The 19,116-nt window shown below is 35.3% G+C and overlaps 1 protein-coding gene across 1 annotated transcript in view; it reads right to left on the bottom strand.

Moving 5' to 3' along the window:
• Positions 1 to 310: 310 nt before the first annotated feature.
• The window catches only part of TBC1D32 (TBC1 domain family, member 32), a gene marked incomplete at its 3' end in the record, with an annotated part of 46,219 nt that continues 27,413 nt past the window's right edge, over positions 311 to 19,116 (bottom strand). The window contains exons 20-26 of the mRNA XM_010014692.1: positions 18,890 to 19,008; positions 17,629 to 17,745; positions 14,399 to 14,487; positions 2,782 to 2,904; positions 1,449 to 1,557; positions 573 to 666; positions 311 to 341 (exon numbers count right to left, since the gene is read on the bottom strand). Of these exons, the coding sequence (XP_010012994.1) occupies positions 311 to 341; positions 573 to 666; positions 1,449 to 1,557; positions 2,782 to 2,904; positions 14,399 to 14,487; positions 17,629 to 17,745; positions 18,890 to 19,008 (682 nt within the window). The remainder of the gene's footprint in view (positions 342 to 572; positions 667 to 1,448; positions 1,558 to 2,781; positions 2,905 to 14,398; positions 14,488 to 17,628; positions 17,746 to 18,889; positions 19,009 to 19,116) is intronic.

Here is a 19,116-nt window from a genome sequence, read left to right as displayed (position 1 = left end):
CTATAAACCATTCATCAGGTTCTTTTGCATTGTCTATGCAAATTAGAACCTTAAAATGGTTTCTCTGTATGAATTAAACTGCTTTGCCTAGATAGTTCTTGAAAGGATTCTCAAGTCTGCTCACATTCCAAATTGATGTTCAATATGGAAACCAACTATCCTAAACGCTGTCTATTTCACACACCACCAAGCTTTGTAAACACAGGGATCTGAATCATGAAAATAGTGTACAAAAAATTTGTAGCTTAACCATACTGTCTTGCTTCAGTTACTAGAGAGATGATATAAATATATCTCATGAGTCACTCACCTAAGGCGAGCCAAAAGGTTAATCTTGAAGTCTGCATACAAATTAGAACACTAAACAGAGCTTTGCAGATTGACAGCTGGACAAAGTCAGACAAGCAAATCCAAACCAACTTACTTAGCTACAAACGTAGCAAACAATAACAAAAATCCTTAAATACTTAGGAGATTATAATCTGGGGGATGGAGGAAGGATAAAAAAATGGATACAACATCAACCCAGATGCTTGTTTGACATCTGCACTGCTTGCATGCTTCATATGTACCTTGTCTGAATGCAGCTTTCCTAGGGATTTCTGCAAGATAGCACTTTGGCAAAGGGAGCGATGAAAACATTGGCCAAGGATATGAATTACTACCCTAGAAACAAGACCAGAAAGAAATGAATTTAGGAGAAGAATTAATAACATTTGCTTGATTAACACACAGGTGAAGTTCCCAGAATTATTGTCTATGCACCAAAATTATGCTTGATTCTGTAATTTGCAATTAGATTTTCTGTAAATAACAGAGAAAAAAAAAAGTTAAAAGATATAAAATCTAAAAAGCATTTGAGAGATTTTTTTTAGGTACCACTAAATAAACAAACACACACATAAAAAATCCCACAAAACTGTATTTCCAATTTTATATATTGATCTGTCTTTGCTGTGCTGGCAGCACAGTAATTTGCATTTCATCTTTATGAGACTGACAGCCAGTGAGAAGCAGAACATTTAAAGGAGCTGCTTAACAAAAACTCTATTGTTAGAACATTGATGAAAAGCTCCAGGTATCAGATGCTGCAGATGAAAACCCAAACATGGAAAAAGTATCAAATAAAAGGAAGATAGAACAAACAGAAATACAAAAATAAGTAAAAGATGAGTTGCATTCTTTTTTATAGAAGGAAAAGTAACATTGAAATGGAGCAATATAAACATTTCATCTGAACACAGTATGTCCTTCACATATACACGTTCCACCAGATAGTGGAAAGAAAGTATTTTTTTCAGTGCATCACTTCTTAAAAATTTTATCACTTTCTAAAGCTAAAGATGGACTAGTATTTCTTAAATAATGTTCCTCATTATCAGCAAAAGTGTTCAATTAATGAAGGCAGGAGATATGGAAAGGGAAATTCTTAAACTTTGGATTCTAACCTTATCTAGTACTCTCAAAGGCAAGATCCTTTCCTGTGGTCCTCCAATCAGATTTATCCTTACAAGAACATGGTTTCTCTCCACTGATAGACCATCGATTATAAAATCTCTGGGGAAAAAAAACATACAAACTCCCAAAACCTCAAAAAACCAAAACAACTTTGATTTCCCAACAGTTTAATTTGGAAAACTTCAATAAGCAAGAATACCTTGAGATACATACTGGAGTTAAAACTCAACCTGGAAAACACAAACACATAAAGAAGCAAACAAAAACCTGAAGCGTTTTGAGATGTATGTAAGCATTATTGTAACTTTGTACTTACTGCCGATTGGAAACATCTGAGCAATTACTGTATAGAAAAGAGCAGAAAACTTTACAAGCTTTATTATGCCCAGATGCTCACCCAGTATTAGGGCACAGTTAATGGCATCAAAATTTGCTCCTTATTTGGCCTACCAACAAACGTCTGCTGTCACAAATAAGAAGAGTTATTGATAACTTAACACACAGCCAACTTGTTACCTGAAGTCACTCTGTGGCCCAAAGTACGTAAGTTTTTAAATGAAATAAAAATCAGCTTTTCTACAACAAGTTTCTTACAATTTTTTACATAGTAAGGAAATAATAGGCTTCATCCTCAAATGGTAAATAACAATCATCTCTATCTGCTGAGCTCTCACCCATACTGTTTGATTTAAACTCTGTACTGGTCCCATGTAGCAAACAGTAAGAGGAAGATTCTTAAACTCAGCATGTTGAGAGAAAGGACAACATGACTGTGACTAAATAATTTCCACTTCTGCCCCAAAAATAGTTTCCCTTTTGAAAGGATGCATTGTGCAATTTTATTTAGAAGTCAGGAATGGAAAGTCACAGAAGTTGGAGAGTTGACTAAGTTATAAATAAATAAAAAAACCGAAAGAAACAAAAAAAAAAAAGGTACTGATGCCTTTAATTCATAAACATTCAAACAAGGCCCTAATTTTATATTATATACACAACATAAAGGGATAATATAAATAGGCATATTTCATCCATAAATTTTGCACTTTTTTATTTAAGAAATAAGACAAATACAAACAAATATGAGAAAAATATTTGCCTTTTTATTCCTTACACTTTTAAGGTGGATGTAGGAGAGAAAACAAGCCTGTTGTAAATTGTCATAATTTAAGGTTGATAACCAACTTGCACGTAAGTAAACTTACATATTAGAAGACAGCTTGAGTGAGAGCACTTGTATGTTTAAAGCCACTGAAGTATTCATGTATTTGTTCTCAGGAGAAAAGGTTTATAGTTAAAATAACATTTACATCAGTAACTTCTTACCCTGGTCCTTCTGAAGTTTCTATGACATTTTCCTCCTGAGCTGTTAGTAAAACTTGTGACACTTTATACTGACTCTCCAAGAGTAAAAGGGTATTGAGCTCACAGCACAGCACATTTAACAACCTGCAGAAGGACACATGAAATGATAGCACATAAGTCAGGAATCCAGTAATGCAGAGTAAGACAGAGGCAAACACGTTTATGAGATCTCAGAATGGAAAAAGAACCAAACAAAAAACTTGACGCATCTGAAACATTGAAAATACCCAGACAGAACTGGGTCAGAAAAATCATTTTTAACCACTCAAGAGGCACAGCCTTGAGCAAACAGCAAGAGTTTCCCAACAGATTTTTTTGTACACACTGAACAACCAGGGAAAATATTCACTGGTCAGCCCAGACTGCTTTTGAGTTTAAATCACAGAATAACGCAGACTTAATAACACATTCCATGTGAAATATGTGGAAATTATACAATAATAGGCTGATAAGGCAACTCAGAATCAGTTTTTCTAAGTAAGGGGGGAAGAAGGAGATAGAAATACATCTTTCCTTTAGAAAACAGGCCTTTAAGCACTTGTGTATAATCACATTTAACACAGTTCAAAAGCAATAAAGGATTTAAAAATAAATAAAACCCAAATCAACCAAATCTACTTGTTTGGGTTTGGTTTTGTTTTTTTCGTTGGGTTTTTTTTGAGAGAGAAACACAAAACAATGGTAAATGAAATTAATAATCACAAGAGCACATGAAAGCACATTACATACAATTTTCTTTTATAACTTCAGGGTATTTAAAGTACTCCAATATAGTTCATGTAAACCTAACGTAGGGCAATTCAAATCTTTTTTTTCTTTTTTTTTTTTTTTTTTTTTTAAACTAACCTGTACACTCTAACTCAGCAACAGAAAAAATTAATTGAAGGCTTCCAATTCCTGGAAAATAGTATGACTAAACATTCTTGTTGCTATTTTTATTTCCTGTTTTATCATAGTCATAAAACACCACATAAATTAAGTCTGATCAGTATTACATTTTGCGTTCACATAAGACTCGATATGAACTAGAGAATACATAGTTTGAAACTTGAAATCTGTTAGTCAATGCTTATTTTCTTCCATGTAATTCCCAATATGCTTCTACTGACAACAGCAAAAAAGTCATTCTCTGGAAAATTTAACACCTGTGAATTCACACAATTGTGGCCAAGGATTCAATAGTCAAGATGATAATACATGGGGGTTTGGTGGGTTTTTGTTTTGTTTTGCTTTTTTCTTGCTCTTCTTAAGTATAACTTGATTTGTTCAGTTTCAGCCATCTTCAGGCTTTATTTATTTTATGTTAACTGTTTCCTGACATCATTTTTCTTCAGTACTTTTCCAAATCCCAGAAAAAGAAATTACAATTCCACTGTATTTTTTTATTGTTAAACAGAAGAAAAATCTACAAAAACTGTACTGAAATCATTATGAAGATGGACCATTTCTTCTGTTATGTATGACGACTTTAAATGGCAAAAAGCTTGCTTCCAGCAGTTAAAAACCCCTTGGGAAAAGACTGATGGCTGAGGTTGAGAATGCTTATAACATCTTGCCTGATACACAAAGCAGAGATCGGGCGGGAAAAAAAACAAACCCCAAGCAAATAAAATTCATTATAAGGGATAGTGGTAGGATAAATTACAAAATACACAAGATCTAATAAGAGCAGCCTCTGCTGGAGTATTCAAATGAAATTTTCATCTACATGGAACAATCTGTTTTAAAATGCCATCACTAAACTGCAGATAATTTGGTTGATGGCAATATTCTATTGCTTTACCTTCCAAAGTCATAAATGTATAGACTAAAGTTTGAAACTAAAAAAAAAATTTAAAAAATTAAAAAAAAAATACATTTTATAGCAACTGGATCAGACCATCCAGCTCAATATCCCATCTATAAGGAGTGCAGGCTTATAAAAAAGCATAAAATTTTGACAGATACAATACAATAAAACTCAAATCATATGTTTTTTGAGGTTTATTTTAAATTTTGGTGGGTTTTTTTTAAAGCAGAAGATAGAATTCCCAACCTAAATGTTTCTGAAAACTGGAAGATATGTTTGGATGCAAGGTCTTGTACCTGGAAAGGATGCATGTGTTTCTGCCTGATCAGTCCCCATGCAACAGGACAGGCTGGGGACTGACCAGGTAGAAAGCAGCTTTAAAGACAAGAATCCTGGTGCACAATAGGTTGAACATGAGACAGCAACGTGCCCTTAAAGGCCAACAGCATCCTGGACTGTGTAAGGAAGACTGCTGCCAGAACATTATGTGACAGAGGTGACCCTTCCCCCTCTATTAGTACTGGTAAATTCATTCCTGGAGTGCTGGGTCCAGTTCTGACCTCCCCAGTAAGCACATGACACGGAGCGGGTCCAGCAAAAGGCCACGAAAATGATTAGGGGCTTGGGGTGTCTGACTGGCTGGCAAAGCTCAGCCTGGAGAAGAGAAGGCTCAGGAGCGAGCTTGTCAATGTGTATAAATACCTCACAGGAGGGTTTGAAGATGGAGCCAGACTCTTCTCACTGATACCCAGTGAAAGAACAAGAGCAATAGGCAAAAACTGAAACACAGGAAATTCCACTGTAATATACTGTGAAGGTGGTGTAATAGTGGAACAACTTGCCCAGAGATGCTGCAGGACCACCAACCTTAGCGATATTCTAAACTGGAAACAGCCCTGAATAATGCTTTCTAGTCAAACCCACTTTGCATAGTCCAACTGCTCTGCTCAATCTTCAATCTCGCTATCAATCCTGAATCTATAATTCCATGAAAACTACTAACAAGATATATCATATTGCCAGGAACAAACTTTGATACAGAAAAAAATAATTCTATTTTAAAATTTATTTAAAAGAAATTTTAAAGAAATCCAGAGAAGTCAAAATGCATATAATTGTGAAAATATGGTAATAATAAGCAATTTTATTTCTGAATTCTCTATTTCCTGTCCTATGTCATCCCTGCCTTTCTTGGATGGTCCTCCCTGGATTCTCCTCCTTGAACTATAACTTCACAACTAATACTTCACTGTAGAACTCTCTAGCCTGAAAGAAGGTATTCTCACTAGTACTTGTGCACTTATGTAAACTGACTATCTCCTTAGTTTCAGTAGGTGGAATCATAGTGAATTCTTTAATCATGACAGAACAGAAGGTCCTCTATGGGATATAAAACAGCTAGTAAATAGTTCCAGCTGCTAATAAAAATTCAAATGTTAATTTTTATGTTGCCTCTATAAATTTTTTCAGCTGAACATAGTATAATTAAACCACCTATGAATTTCTGAATTGCTAAAAACACACATTACAAGGATAGCTTATTATCATATTTCTCAATATTTTTTTCTGAGTTCCTTTGAAGAACACAAAATAATATGATGTTCCCTCCATTCCCATTTTGTCCTGTCTCCCCCCTTGACCAATTTCAAATCACACCTCTCTCAAACACTATCTTTACCATGATAAACCCAATTCTAGTTTTTAACAGTTCCCACTATACTCCCACAGTCTCTTCTTCCTTACTTTCGTAACGATCTGATGCTTTGTCCTTACTTGAGGGATGCTTGCAAATGCTCAGCTGGCAGAGAAAGATACAAGATACTGTTCTTGAACACAACACTAGCCTGTGGTGGGTTGACACCAGACAGCAACTAAGCATCCACCCAGCTGCTGTAATCTCAGTAATAATATGAATTCACGCAGTGTCATAGCACGCCAAACCTGAAATGCTTGCACCTATGCTGTCTATAAGGATGTAACTCCAAAATGGAGGACTAAACTGGGCTTTAGTATAAGGTTTTCTATTGTCTTGGAATTACTGCCTGCTATAGATATAGGCACAGCTGCCTCAGGCCAGTGTAAAAAAATACAGCCTAACATTTGTAGACACTTATGGGACAGGGTAAGGTCTTTCCTTCCCAGGAATCAATATTAAAAACATAAATGGGGGGAGAAGAAAAAAAAAAAGGACTGGAACCTCTTTGCGGTAGCAGGACCTCCTTTTTGCTAAATGAACATATATACCAACATGTATACCAACAGAGAAACCCAAAGCAAAATTTTCATTAAATAATTCCAGTGTCGTCATCATGGGCGATGGCCTCAGAACATTTAACATCACAGTCTACATTATCAATTTGATTTTTTACTATGCTTTGAGTAACAGTCAGGGGAAGAGGACAGGGGAGAAAGCAAGCCGAAAGTTCCCTAGTAAATGTTAGAACACAAAGGGCACATGGAAGCTTCAGCCATGCAAAGCTTACCATGCTGCCTTTGCAGACTGCATTAATAATGAGTAGAGAGAACATGCCTCTGCATGTGGTCTTGCTAAAGAATCAAGGCTTTTAATTGTTCCACTGAAAGCAATGCTCCTACTGCTCTTAAAAAACATGAGATCTTGTGGGTACAGAGTATCCTGAGTTACACCTCTGATGCCTGGGGCGCCGGAAGCTACTACCTCAGGGCAATCATGTCTCTCCCAGTAAGAAAACTCAGGGACTTATGTACTCCTTACAATGTTTTCCACATTAAAAGATTTTCAAAAGAGTACCCACAGCTACCCAATGTACTTACAAACCACATGTAATGTGATTGCTAATGATAAAAGAGTTTCCCCAGCTAAACATAAATGCTTTCCATGAGCATCACTTGCCAGCCTAGAGGACTCAGAAGTGAAGCAGATTTAAACTGCACAAGTGAAGCATTTTAATATCCCTCAGTGAAGAAAAAATAAAAAACATCATCGAGTCACACAATCCTATGTCAGAATCTATTGTTCCTACTTTATTAATTATAAATTGGTTTAAATTAATAAATCTAACAAAATTCTATTAACATCTAAACAAAAAAACCAAAACTCTATATGGAAGCATTTAGCCAACTTAATCCTGTGGCTAATCCCCATCACTACTAATGTAGACTCTGACCATTTGTCACCTTTGGATCATTAAACAAGGTTCAAGGTTTTACAGGACGCATGCACTATCCAATGATCACTACTACAGAAATCTTTTCCCTAACACACATCCAGCATGCACACTTGGAAGAGGCTGGTTTCCAAAGAACTGTATATCACTTAATGAGAAACATACTTAAAATAATAGAAAATGGCTCACAGCAAATAGCACCACAAATCTTGTTGCAAGAGTAAATGTACCAGCCAATCACTAGAATGTTAGTGAGCAAAGAGATTCATCAGTGACATCAGACAACAATGTTCATCGGCTTTGACGGTATATTTAAAATAAAGATATGTGAAAAGCAAGAGGTACAGCTTTGTTTCTGGCTTTGCAAGGCAGATGGAAAAGAATACACGAAACTAGTAAAAAAATGCCAGGTTTTCTAAAGGGGAAACTGAGTTTGTTTAAAACCAGTTTTAAATAAAAAGTCCTGCTTCAATTTTTAACGGATGACACTTTAAAGAATTATACATGAAGGCTTCTGTTATTCATGATGCTTTTTAAAACAGAGAAAGAGGGGATAAACCTGAACAGCAGACTGACCTGAAGAATAATGATTAGGATTCGAATCTTCTACCTTTAGAAAACAAGGTAATTAATACTCCTTCCATTGTGCTGCAATCATTAAAATCACACATTTTCTTAATTAACAATACACATAATGTAAGTACAATTAAGGGAACAAATTATTTTATATGCCGAATCTACCTCATTAAAATGCAATTATATGGAAAACTGTGTGTTTAAAATGCAGATGAAAAAACAATGGAAAAGAATGCAGGAGTGTTTATTATCTGTATTTCCGAAACCCACAAAGTTATCTCTTGCCTATCACATGTTTGTTCATCTTCCAGCTCCTGTAGGATTTAATTCATTCATCTATATTTCACTGGAGTGCACTAGATGAAATTTTGATTAATACATATTGTTTTGAAGAAAATTTCAAGATGCTGATTGATTTTGATGTCAGTATCATATAAGCCATTTAAATTCTCTTTCCTAGATTTTTCTCCTAGTAGTTCTGTAGGCCAACTAAAATAGATGCAATGCATTTTTATCATATCCTACACCCATTCAAGCAAGAAATTAGTATTATAAGAAAAAACATATTCACAATGATATCTTATACGATAAAAAATTGACTTAATGTCAAAATATTTATTATACAAATCTGAAAATTACAAGCCAATATTCTTTTTCTATCTATAGAAGGCTTTGTAACCCTGCAATCCTGGGGCTGATATTGATGAACATGTCACTTAAACTAATATTTACAATGTTCTATAATTCCACAGAAACATAAATGTATTTATATGATTCACACAGAGCATTTTAATCACAAATACTTCTTTTTCAGCCTTACCTTACCCAGGCCTAAAATAAATCTGTTTTTCATCGCAGATCAAATTGTGATTCTACAAAATAGGTAATCTTCAGATATCTCTAATGCCAAGCAAGCACACCGTGTCTTTAAAATTAAACAGTCACGATTTATGTATCTAAAGGAAAAAGATTTAATCTCAGATTTTCCCTGGTATTTTCCTCAACAAGCCAAACTCTTCAACACAGTGCTGTCCTTGGTGCTTGATGCTCATTAGCAGGAAGTGTTTCAGTGAACAAGTGTGTGGCTAACAATGATTCTTCTGATTCAGAATGTACATACAAAAGAACTTTTGACTTCACAATATTTACAAGCTTTATTGACTTATAGCCAAACAAAAAAAAAACCACCAAAGGAAAAAAAAAAAAACACAATAGTGGTAGAGGTTCATAAGATAGTCAAAGCAATAAATGAGAGGAATTTTTGCAAAGCTGCCTGTAAGACCAACTCTGATCCCCTTCCACTGCCTGCAGTCTGTGTCTGTTCCCAGCAGTGTTTCTCCTTCTGTTTTTTATGCAGGCCAACACTGATGGAGTACCTCTGGATTTATTTTGGAGTACTGATACTTTTTAGGGATTGGAGGTTGGTTATCAAACTGAAAAAATTACTCATTTGCTCCATTTTAATCCAGCTAACTGCACAGTGTCACTAACATTCACAGAAAACTCAAGTTTCTGAATTGAGAGAACAGCAATATGTAAATACCCGAATAACGCTTCAGGCAAAGGCTTTGAAAATACGTATTATGCATACAGTTTCTTGGCAGGCTGTGAAAACTCACAACTCATGGATGTATTCACTATATTTAAATACTAGATAAATTGCCTTGATATGATATAATTTACCAGTCTGAAAGAAAAAGTATGTTACTGCTGTTTACTTAATTCCTTTATTAATGTAAGTTACAGATATTCAAAGAACTTTGCCTTGAAAGGGAGGTGGTTAAGATCTCTAATGTCACACCTTTACAAGAATTGTTCTCTTATACTCAATAACTTCTAAAATAAGATCAATGTGTACACTTCTGCAAAAATAAAGTTGATTATTAAGAGAATTTTCCATTTAAAAATTTATTACTTTAATTGCTGCTATGACTTCCCTTTCTCTAGGATTTGTTTTCTGACAACAATTAAACTTCAGAATCTTACAAAAGAAAGAGATTATTGAGAAATTTTGCATCAGTTCCTACACATCCAGATTTCTCAGCCACAAATGAGTGGCTGAGACAGCCTTCAGTGTTCTTTTATCAACCAGTACTGGCTGCTTGAGAGATTCTGATAACATTGAAAGTTGAACTGACAGCTTGAAAAAATTTTAAATACACAAAGTAGGAACTGTCCATATACTCTCACTTTTCTATTCTTATCTCCAATTTCTTGCCTGAAATTTTTCTTTAATAATTATCAATAGTATTTAAAAAAAATTAAATATAGCTTAAAAGGACCTTTAAGAGAAAAAATCTCATTCTAGAAGCATGGAATAGCTGCAATTAAAGGAATACCACATAAGTTTCTGTGACACTACTGAAGAAGCATCCTAGGCCAAGACAACTCCAAGCTAAGAATTTAAAAAAAAAGAAAAAAAAGGATTTGCAGTGGGCTATAGCTTGCTGTGGAAAGGAGTATTTTACCTTGTGTATGAACACACTCTAGGGGGCATTCTTTGTAGACTGAGAGATATTGATGATGCAAACCCACATCTAGCTTCCCTATGTTTTCCCTTTGATTTCTACTGCATGCACACAACTTTCCAGAGTGGGCAAGCATGAAAAGGAAAGTTGACCTCAGAGCCTTTGCAGGACTGCTGGGCTACATCAAAAGGAGTGTGTCCAGCAGGTCAAGGGAGGTGATTATGCCCCTCTACTCCGCTCTTGTGAGACCCCACCTGGACTACTGCATTCAGCCCTGGGACCCCCAACACAACAGGGACATGGAGCTGTTGGAGCAGTTCCAGAGGAGGGCCACAAAGATCATCAAAGGGCTGGAGCAACTCTCCTGTGAAGACAGGCTGAGCGGGTTGGGCTTGTTGAGCCTGGAGAAGAGAAGGCTCAGGGGAGACCTTAGAGCAGCTTCCAGTACCTAAAGGGAGCCTATGAAAAAGCTGGAGAGGGATTTTTTTTACAAAGGCATGTAGTGACATAACAAGGGGGAATGGCTTTAAATTGAATTAGGGTAGATTTAGACAAGATACTGGGAAGAAAAAAAAAAAACTTTACTGTGAGGGCAGTGAGACACTGGAACAGGTGGCCTAGAAAAGCTGTGGCTGGCCCATCCCTGGCAGTGTTCAAGGCCAGGTCAGATGGCTTTGAGCAACCTGGTCGAATGTGAGGCATCTCTGCCCATGGCAGGAGGATTGGAACTAGATGGTCTTTAAGGTCCCTTCCAACCCAAACAATTATATGACCAGAAAATGCAATATTAAACATTAAAAGCATAATAGATATGCTTGTGTGTTTTGGATTAAACAGACTGTGGAAATACCTATATACTTTAAGTCTTAAATGTAGTTACATAGCTGGTAACCAAAATTATTTTAATTCACTGAAGCACACTATATACATGAACAAAAACATAGTTCTAAATTGCAGAGTTGCTCAACATCAAAGTAAGCAAATTTGTAACTCTTTTGAACAATAAAAGTGGGTTACAGGACCTCAGAGTATAACCTGGAAGTTAAGTGGATCTGAATTTCAGCATTCAGCTCTGGGTGAGCCACTTGTACAAATAACAAAGTATATAGCTGTGTAGATCTGTGAACAATTAAAAGAATGTGGGGTTGGCTGTATTACTGGTATTAAGTCTAGCAGAAACAAATGTTTCTAGGCAAACGTTTCACAAAACTGTTTTTTCAATGCTGCAGTTACCATAAACATTTAAATATTTTATTTCTACAAAGCAGCAAAGAGTTTTGCTCTAATTAACTTTCTAAATTTTCAGATCTGTTAAGCATCTGATATTATTGGATCTAACTGCTGCTGAATTCGGTATTCTGATGGAATTTGGTCAAGGAGCAAACCAACTGCAGAAGGCAAGGTTCACTCTAAAAAACAGAGACATCTGCAATCAGCAGCACTCACAGAAATGTTCACAGAACTCGTTTTTGAAAGGTATTTAAAATAAACTGTAATACCTCTCGTATTCAGATAATATAGCCTAGGGTTTCTTTCAAGCCTTAACACTAAACAATATAGCAAGCATGATGAATTTCAGTATCATCCAGAATTCTGGTGTCATTTTAATACGGAACTTCAAATAACTGTAAGAATAAAAATTCTCATTGTGCAGGCAGTAGAATTAGTTATGATAAAAGGCTTTTATGTGCCAATTCTCTATTATTTGGAAAAAAACCTTTGTGCAGCAAGCCCCACATGCTCCTGAGAAGCCATTTAATCAGTAAGTAAATGCACTCTTACATTATTTGTGGTATACAAAGGCTCATATTAAAATGCCTATAATTTTATTTTCCTTTCTTTTACAGCAAATGCAAAGAAAGCTGGGGAGAAGGAAACATGGCTTTCTACAAATTAAAAAAAAAAAAAAAAAAAATAGTATCACTGAGATTCCAAAAGTCCCTGCAGAAGACAAAGCTTCTATTGAAAATATTTAACTGTTTTAAAAATCTTTACTTTGCCTGATTGCCTGATTACTGCTTAATTATTAGATATCTACCACTTTTATGAGTAGGTTTCCACACAAAATACTACTAAGTCTTTTCTTGAAATCTGGCAGTTTGGCTGCATTTTCACTTGGTTTTTAACTTTGTCAGTGTGCAGCAGTAAACATCATTACCACAGTGAACTCTAAAGCTCATCTTCTTAGCCACGTAACAATATTTTTTTTACATCATTACAGATGAGCTTGTTACATTGCTCATACACGTACTTACAGATAGTTCTGTTGCCTCACAGGGTATAGGCCTCGTTAAAAATACTGTAAGCATTCACCACAACATCAACACATGTTCCGTGTATTTGTGTACCACCAGCCTTTGTCCTACAGCATGGGAGTCAACCGCTTACACGATCAGATTGAATCATTCAGTTTTGCCTATATCTTATAATTGTTCCTAGTATCACTGTTGGAGAAATCTGTTCTTTTACCTTACAAAAGATAGAATACAATATAAAGTAGACTATAATTTTAAAACTGTAAATCATCTCAATTTCCCTTATCCTAATTCAATCAATGGGAGTTGTCAAACTTTCTATGAAGTCAGTATAATCCTTAATGAAAAATAATATCTTATTTTTCAAATCTCATCTTGGGACTTCTCATTCCTATCCAACTAGTGATTTCTTCCAAAGCAGCATGAAAAACTTCTGATTTGTATCACAAAATCATGTATCTTTCAACTCCAAATTCTGCCACTGTTCATCTCCTTCATGCTTATCCTTATCAGCAAATTATACTGTATCTTATGGTTATTCATGCATAGGTATGAAATAATTTTACTGTGGTATCAAAGTAAAAATACAGCTGCAGAAAGCTAACATCACAGTACTTAATCAATTGGGCTATATCTTGCCAAACAAGGTTATGAAATTTTTCCATACTATGAAGTAAAATCCAGCAGATCTTCTACTTCAATTGCATAAAATATGTTAATAATAAAAATGTGAATTCAAGGATTTATATATTCAAATTTGGGGAAAAAAATTAGAAACCAATTTCTATGTTAAAATATTATAAAGTACTTCATATTACAAAATGTAAGCATGACAGTATGAGCATAATTTAAATGTTACCTTTATTCTAGAAATATTTGGAATTAAATAGTACTTTCCTTCTCAAAGTAGTTTTTGGTGAATTGGGGATAATTAAACTAATACTTTAAAAAACAATTTTAAGTACAGGAAGACCAGATAAACCAAATTCCAATATAAGCACGGTAAAAAATATTTATTTTAGTACTGTGGGAGTTGGGTTTTTTGCATGTGCTACAATGGCTGTGCTGCACGTTTTTTACAATCATCTAGGCAAAATAACAACACGCAATTTCTGTTACTGCTTATATTACAATATATCCATTTACACGTAATAAGATTAGATTCATCCCAATTTCCATTTTGTAGGCCACTTTTCATTTAATCTTCTTATGTTAGAAAAGAGGGAATTTCACCTTCATGTATAATAAAACCCAAACATTGTTATCTTATCAGAAGCAACACATCCAAGCATGTTGTATCCTATTTAGTTAATGTGACCAGAGAATAAAAAATGTGCATCTTACCTCAGCCCAAAGATATGTGACTGTTCATAACTGAATAAGGAATGAATTTTAGCTTCTGAGTTCAAAATTATAAGCCTGTCAATGATATCCTGCCAAAAGACGACAAATGTTAAAAACCTGATGTATGATTTCATATTTTATGCATGTAATAGTTTCACAGGGATGTTTACTATAAAATGAAACCTACTATTGAACACACATTGGAATTATTTCTGTCCACCATAAATGTCAATGGCAAAAAGAAAACACAAAGAAGGTTAGCGAGGGAAGGGGAAATCTGTTAAAATTTTAAAAAAATCACTACGCATACAAAAAGATCCTAGCATATCAAGTATCCTAGTTCTCATTTAGTATTAATCCACAACAAAAACATTAAACTGTTTTTTCTATGCTTGAAATGTGCATACATCTCTTTTAGTGAAAAGAACAGCAAATCCTTTAGTATAATACCCTTTCTAACACTAGTTAGTACTACATGCTTCAAAACACAGCCACTTATTCTCAGTGTAGCAAGGCTTGGCTTGGATGTTGAGGCTTACGTCTTTTATCCTACAGCATCTCATGTAATAGACAATGATCTGTGGCTGCTTCCCACTTTTTCCACAAATCCAACCTAATTATCTTCTGCTCTGGTTCACTGCATATTGAAACTGCTTCTAAAGAAATCATTTCATTAAAAGACTAAGAAATGCATAAAAACATCCACTGATGTTATCATCTCAGACGCAGATTGCTATGTTATGGTCAGAAGAAACAAGCTACAAAATCCTTAGGGGTTTTATATAATCTAGATTCAGTCCAAACTTTTATTTTCTCCACGTTTAAGAAGTATAGTTTCAGACACTTCTGAGTGAGTAGTTATTCAACTAGTTTGATCAACAAGCCATATCAATATGATATGAGAGAAAAGCAAGGATCCATTCTTTCATGAAATCAACCACAGCTCTGGTTTTTAACAGAGAGAAAAGTAAACTCTACAAGTAAAGTGTCCAGGAAGAGAAAAAAATAACCTAGTACTTGTCAAAGTAAACTGTCTTAAAAAAAATGCATTCTTATTTAGAATACAGTGAAACCATACTTTCCCTATTAGATGTTTTGGGTGGCAGCTGTGAAAACTGCACTTTTTCCACGTAATATGTTCACAATAAAATTCACAATAAAACAATTCAACTCAGACCTCAGGGTTGTTGATAAAACTGGTAATAAAAGCAATTGATTTGTTTGGGGCTTTTTAGATATTTGCACGTACAAAAAAGTTAAATGCCAATGGCTATTTCTCTGGTGACAACGTCCTCCCCTCATCTATACATCAAAGCTTGGAGCCTGCAAAAGATAGGAGACTACTGAGAAAGCAGACCAAGCTCTGATCTGGGAGATCACGAAGGAAGATAGCAAACAAGGTCCAACACAAAGTCCAGTAAGAAAAATGTGCAGCTAGGTCTGCACTGCTCAACTACAAACCACAGCTTAAATATTACAGGTAGCATGTCATCTACTTTGACTACCTAAGATACACCATCTAAAAATAAGATTATCCATATTCATAGGGGAAGGGGGGTAATTTCACCCACTTTGGCATGCCTTTCAAAGCTACAGATCTGGAGGGTACCTTCCAAGCTAGATTCCCTTGTATATGTGTACTGTAGAACCTCTCAAAGGAAGAGTGGAGGAAGGCAGAGAGACCCTGATTTATCTGATCCATTTTCTAATAGGTAGCAAGCAGAGCTAAAAAAAACCAAAAACCAAAAAACAAACAAACAAACAAAAAAAAACAAATAACCCACCCACAAACAAACTACAAAGAATCCCCCAAACAACCAAAACCACAATCACCCCAACAAAACCAAACCAAAACAACAACAAAAAAAAAACCCTAACAACCAAAGGTGGTATATATTAAGAAAAAAATTCCTAAGGGCACAAAACAAAAACCTGATTAGTCAACAGTTGAAAGTAGTAAAAGCTCAACTGATAATCTGTTCAGTCAATGATGCAACTAATGCAAGTAGTTAGCCAAAATATAAAGGAGGAAGAAAGGTTTAAATCCTGTGTATTCAAGAAATAAAGGGCAAACAAAGATGATGAAGTTCTGTGCGCTGTCAAATATAGTTCAGCATAAATATTGAAAGTCAGATTCTGTGGCAATGTGACATGATTCACAAGTATAGAAAAATTAAGCACACAAAGCAATTAGGTCTTCTAACCAATTCTTCTAGTGGCACTGAAATTGCTTTTACTTTGCTTTTTAACTGTAGTCACACTGGGTGAAATCTTTTATCTTTAGCTTTCTGCAATCATTGCCAAAAATATAGTTATACCTATAAATCTGCTTAACCCTAGAAGTTTTCTGAGTCTTCAGACTTTGCCATTAGATGCTAAATCAACATTAGAGGACCTATTTCCCTTCTGTTAGTTACATAATCTTGGATGCCCAGCTTAGGGTTACAGAACCCACTGTTGCACAGAAGTTAGTGAGACAACCCCCATTCAAAACATCTGTAGCTGTTCAGGGAACTTTGAATAATTCTATCAATATTGCTATTTCTAGAAACTGACAGAATTCTATCAGAACATTGAAGTGCCTCAAAAGCCAAAACAACATAGGCTTTCAACAGTCACAAAAATTATTAAAATCTACCCCAATCTGAAAGCTCCCAAATATGTATCACTTTCAACATAGATCTTTATCCCCTGCCCCCAGTGCCTCAGAAAACTTGATGACTGAAGAGAACATTGGTGTACGCGCCAACATTAAGTGAACTGGAAAACTGAAATTTAACATCCAATTTCCTCCTGAAATCATCAAAACAGTATTACATAGAAGAACTACAAAATCGCTTCCAAACATACACTATCGTAGCATACTCTGTCTAAACAACTTGAACTAACATAAATCCAGAGCTTGTGCTAAACAAACACTTTAACACAGCAGCAATTCAAAGTGCTAGCTCATTAGAAAAAAACAAACAAAGAAGCATGATTTTAACTGCCATTCAAGGTCACAGATTAAATTTTATACTATCTTTAGGATTTCAAAATGAAAATTTAGGTTAACGTGAAGTGATATGTGCATACACTGCCCTCATGCTGTATATAATACAAAATGCAGAAAATTTTGAAATCTTTCAGTAAGAAGAAAAAGCATATTCTATTATTATAGTAACATTTTTTCAGGAAAAACATCTTCACAGAAGTATTTATTTTTCTCTCAAAATAAAAACTGTACTTACAATAATATCTGTAGGTACTTCACGGAATGAATACATTGGCTTATTTGGTATATCTTGTTTACTCAGGAGCTCAAAAACTGCAGGGTAAGTGAGCAAGTTTATCAGAGACAGAAAAGACTAGAAAAAGAAAAGAGGAGGGAGGGGAAAACATTAATCAGTTAAATCTAACCAAGTAAATATTAACAATCATTTGCCATTTACTGTAAGTTTGTTCTTACCCATATTAGCTGAACTTGACATCAACAGACCTGCCCAAAAAGAGACTGCAAGCCCTGACAAGTGTCTATATAATCTAAAAGGGCAGTAATGTCTGTGAAATATGTACTATTTATCAAATCGTACAAGCAATTTTGAAAATTACAGTATTTTCATAACCACGTAATTCTAAAATCTAGAGACACAGCATACTCTAAAACATGTCACTCTCCCTGATCTAACTACAGTATTCAGAGACACAAACTGATGGCCATTATTTTAAAAATTTCACTTTTTTCAGAATTGTTATTTATTATTTTATATTGACTATAATGGATCCTTGGCACTGTGACCTGACATGAAACAAAAGAATCTTTCATTCAGCCATCCTTTGACTAGTCGCTCGCTCACTCCCCAATCCCGCTTCCTTCCTCCCCCCACTTCCAGAGGGATGGGGAGGAGAATCGGAGGAATGTAACTCCCACAGGTTGAGATAACAGCACTCCAGTAACTAAGGTATAATACAAACCACTACTGCTACCAATAATAATAAGAGAAATAACAAGGGGAGAGGACACAACCACTCACCACCCACCGACTGACACCCAGCCCGACCCAAGCAGCGATCTGGGCCTTCCGGGTAACTCCCCAGTTTATATACTGGGCATGACGTGCTGTGTGGTATGGAATACCCCTTTGGCCAGTTTGGGTCAGGTGTCCTGCCTCTGCTTCCTCCCAGCTTCCCCTCCTCCCTGGCAGAGCAGGAGACTGAGAAAGTCCTTGGTCAGAGTAAACATTACTTAGCAACAACTAAAAACATCGGTGTTATCAGCATTGTTCCCAGACTGAAAGTCAAAACCACAGCACTGCACCAGCTACTAAGAAGGAGAAAAAATGACTGCTGTAGCTGAACCCAGGACACTAGTGTACTATATTAATTTTGTCCCACATGTCAAGAAGCAACATGTATAGTTACAATAAAAATTTACAAAATGGTACGTATATCCTATCTGAAATACATCACTGTTTCTTCCACACCAATACAGAAGATTAAGTAATTTCTCACCTTCTGACAGCTTTGGTCAATAGGGTCAGTGGGAGTAGATTTGGGTTGGGTTATCCTCAAATCATCTTTTCCACACTCCAGAAGAGCCCATAATTCAGTTACAAGTGCCTTTATAAAGCCTAAACAAATTTTTTTTTCTAATCATGAAAATGACAAGAATACCAGAAAAACAATTTTCATACTAAAAACATTTTACACACCAACTCTAACTCAGATTCTCAAATATT

Source organism: Nestor notabilis, unplaced genomic scaffold, assembly GCF_000696875.1.
Source record: "Nestor notabilis isolate BGI_N333 unplaced genomic scaffold, ASM69687v1 scaffold8005, whole genome shotgun sequence".
NCBI lineage: Eukaryota > Metazoa > Chordata > Aves > Psittaciformes > Psittacidae > Nestor > Nestor notabilis.
The sequence above is the reverse complement of the archived record's forward strand: the minus strand, read 5'-3'. Positions and strand labels throughout refer to the sequence as shown.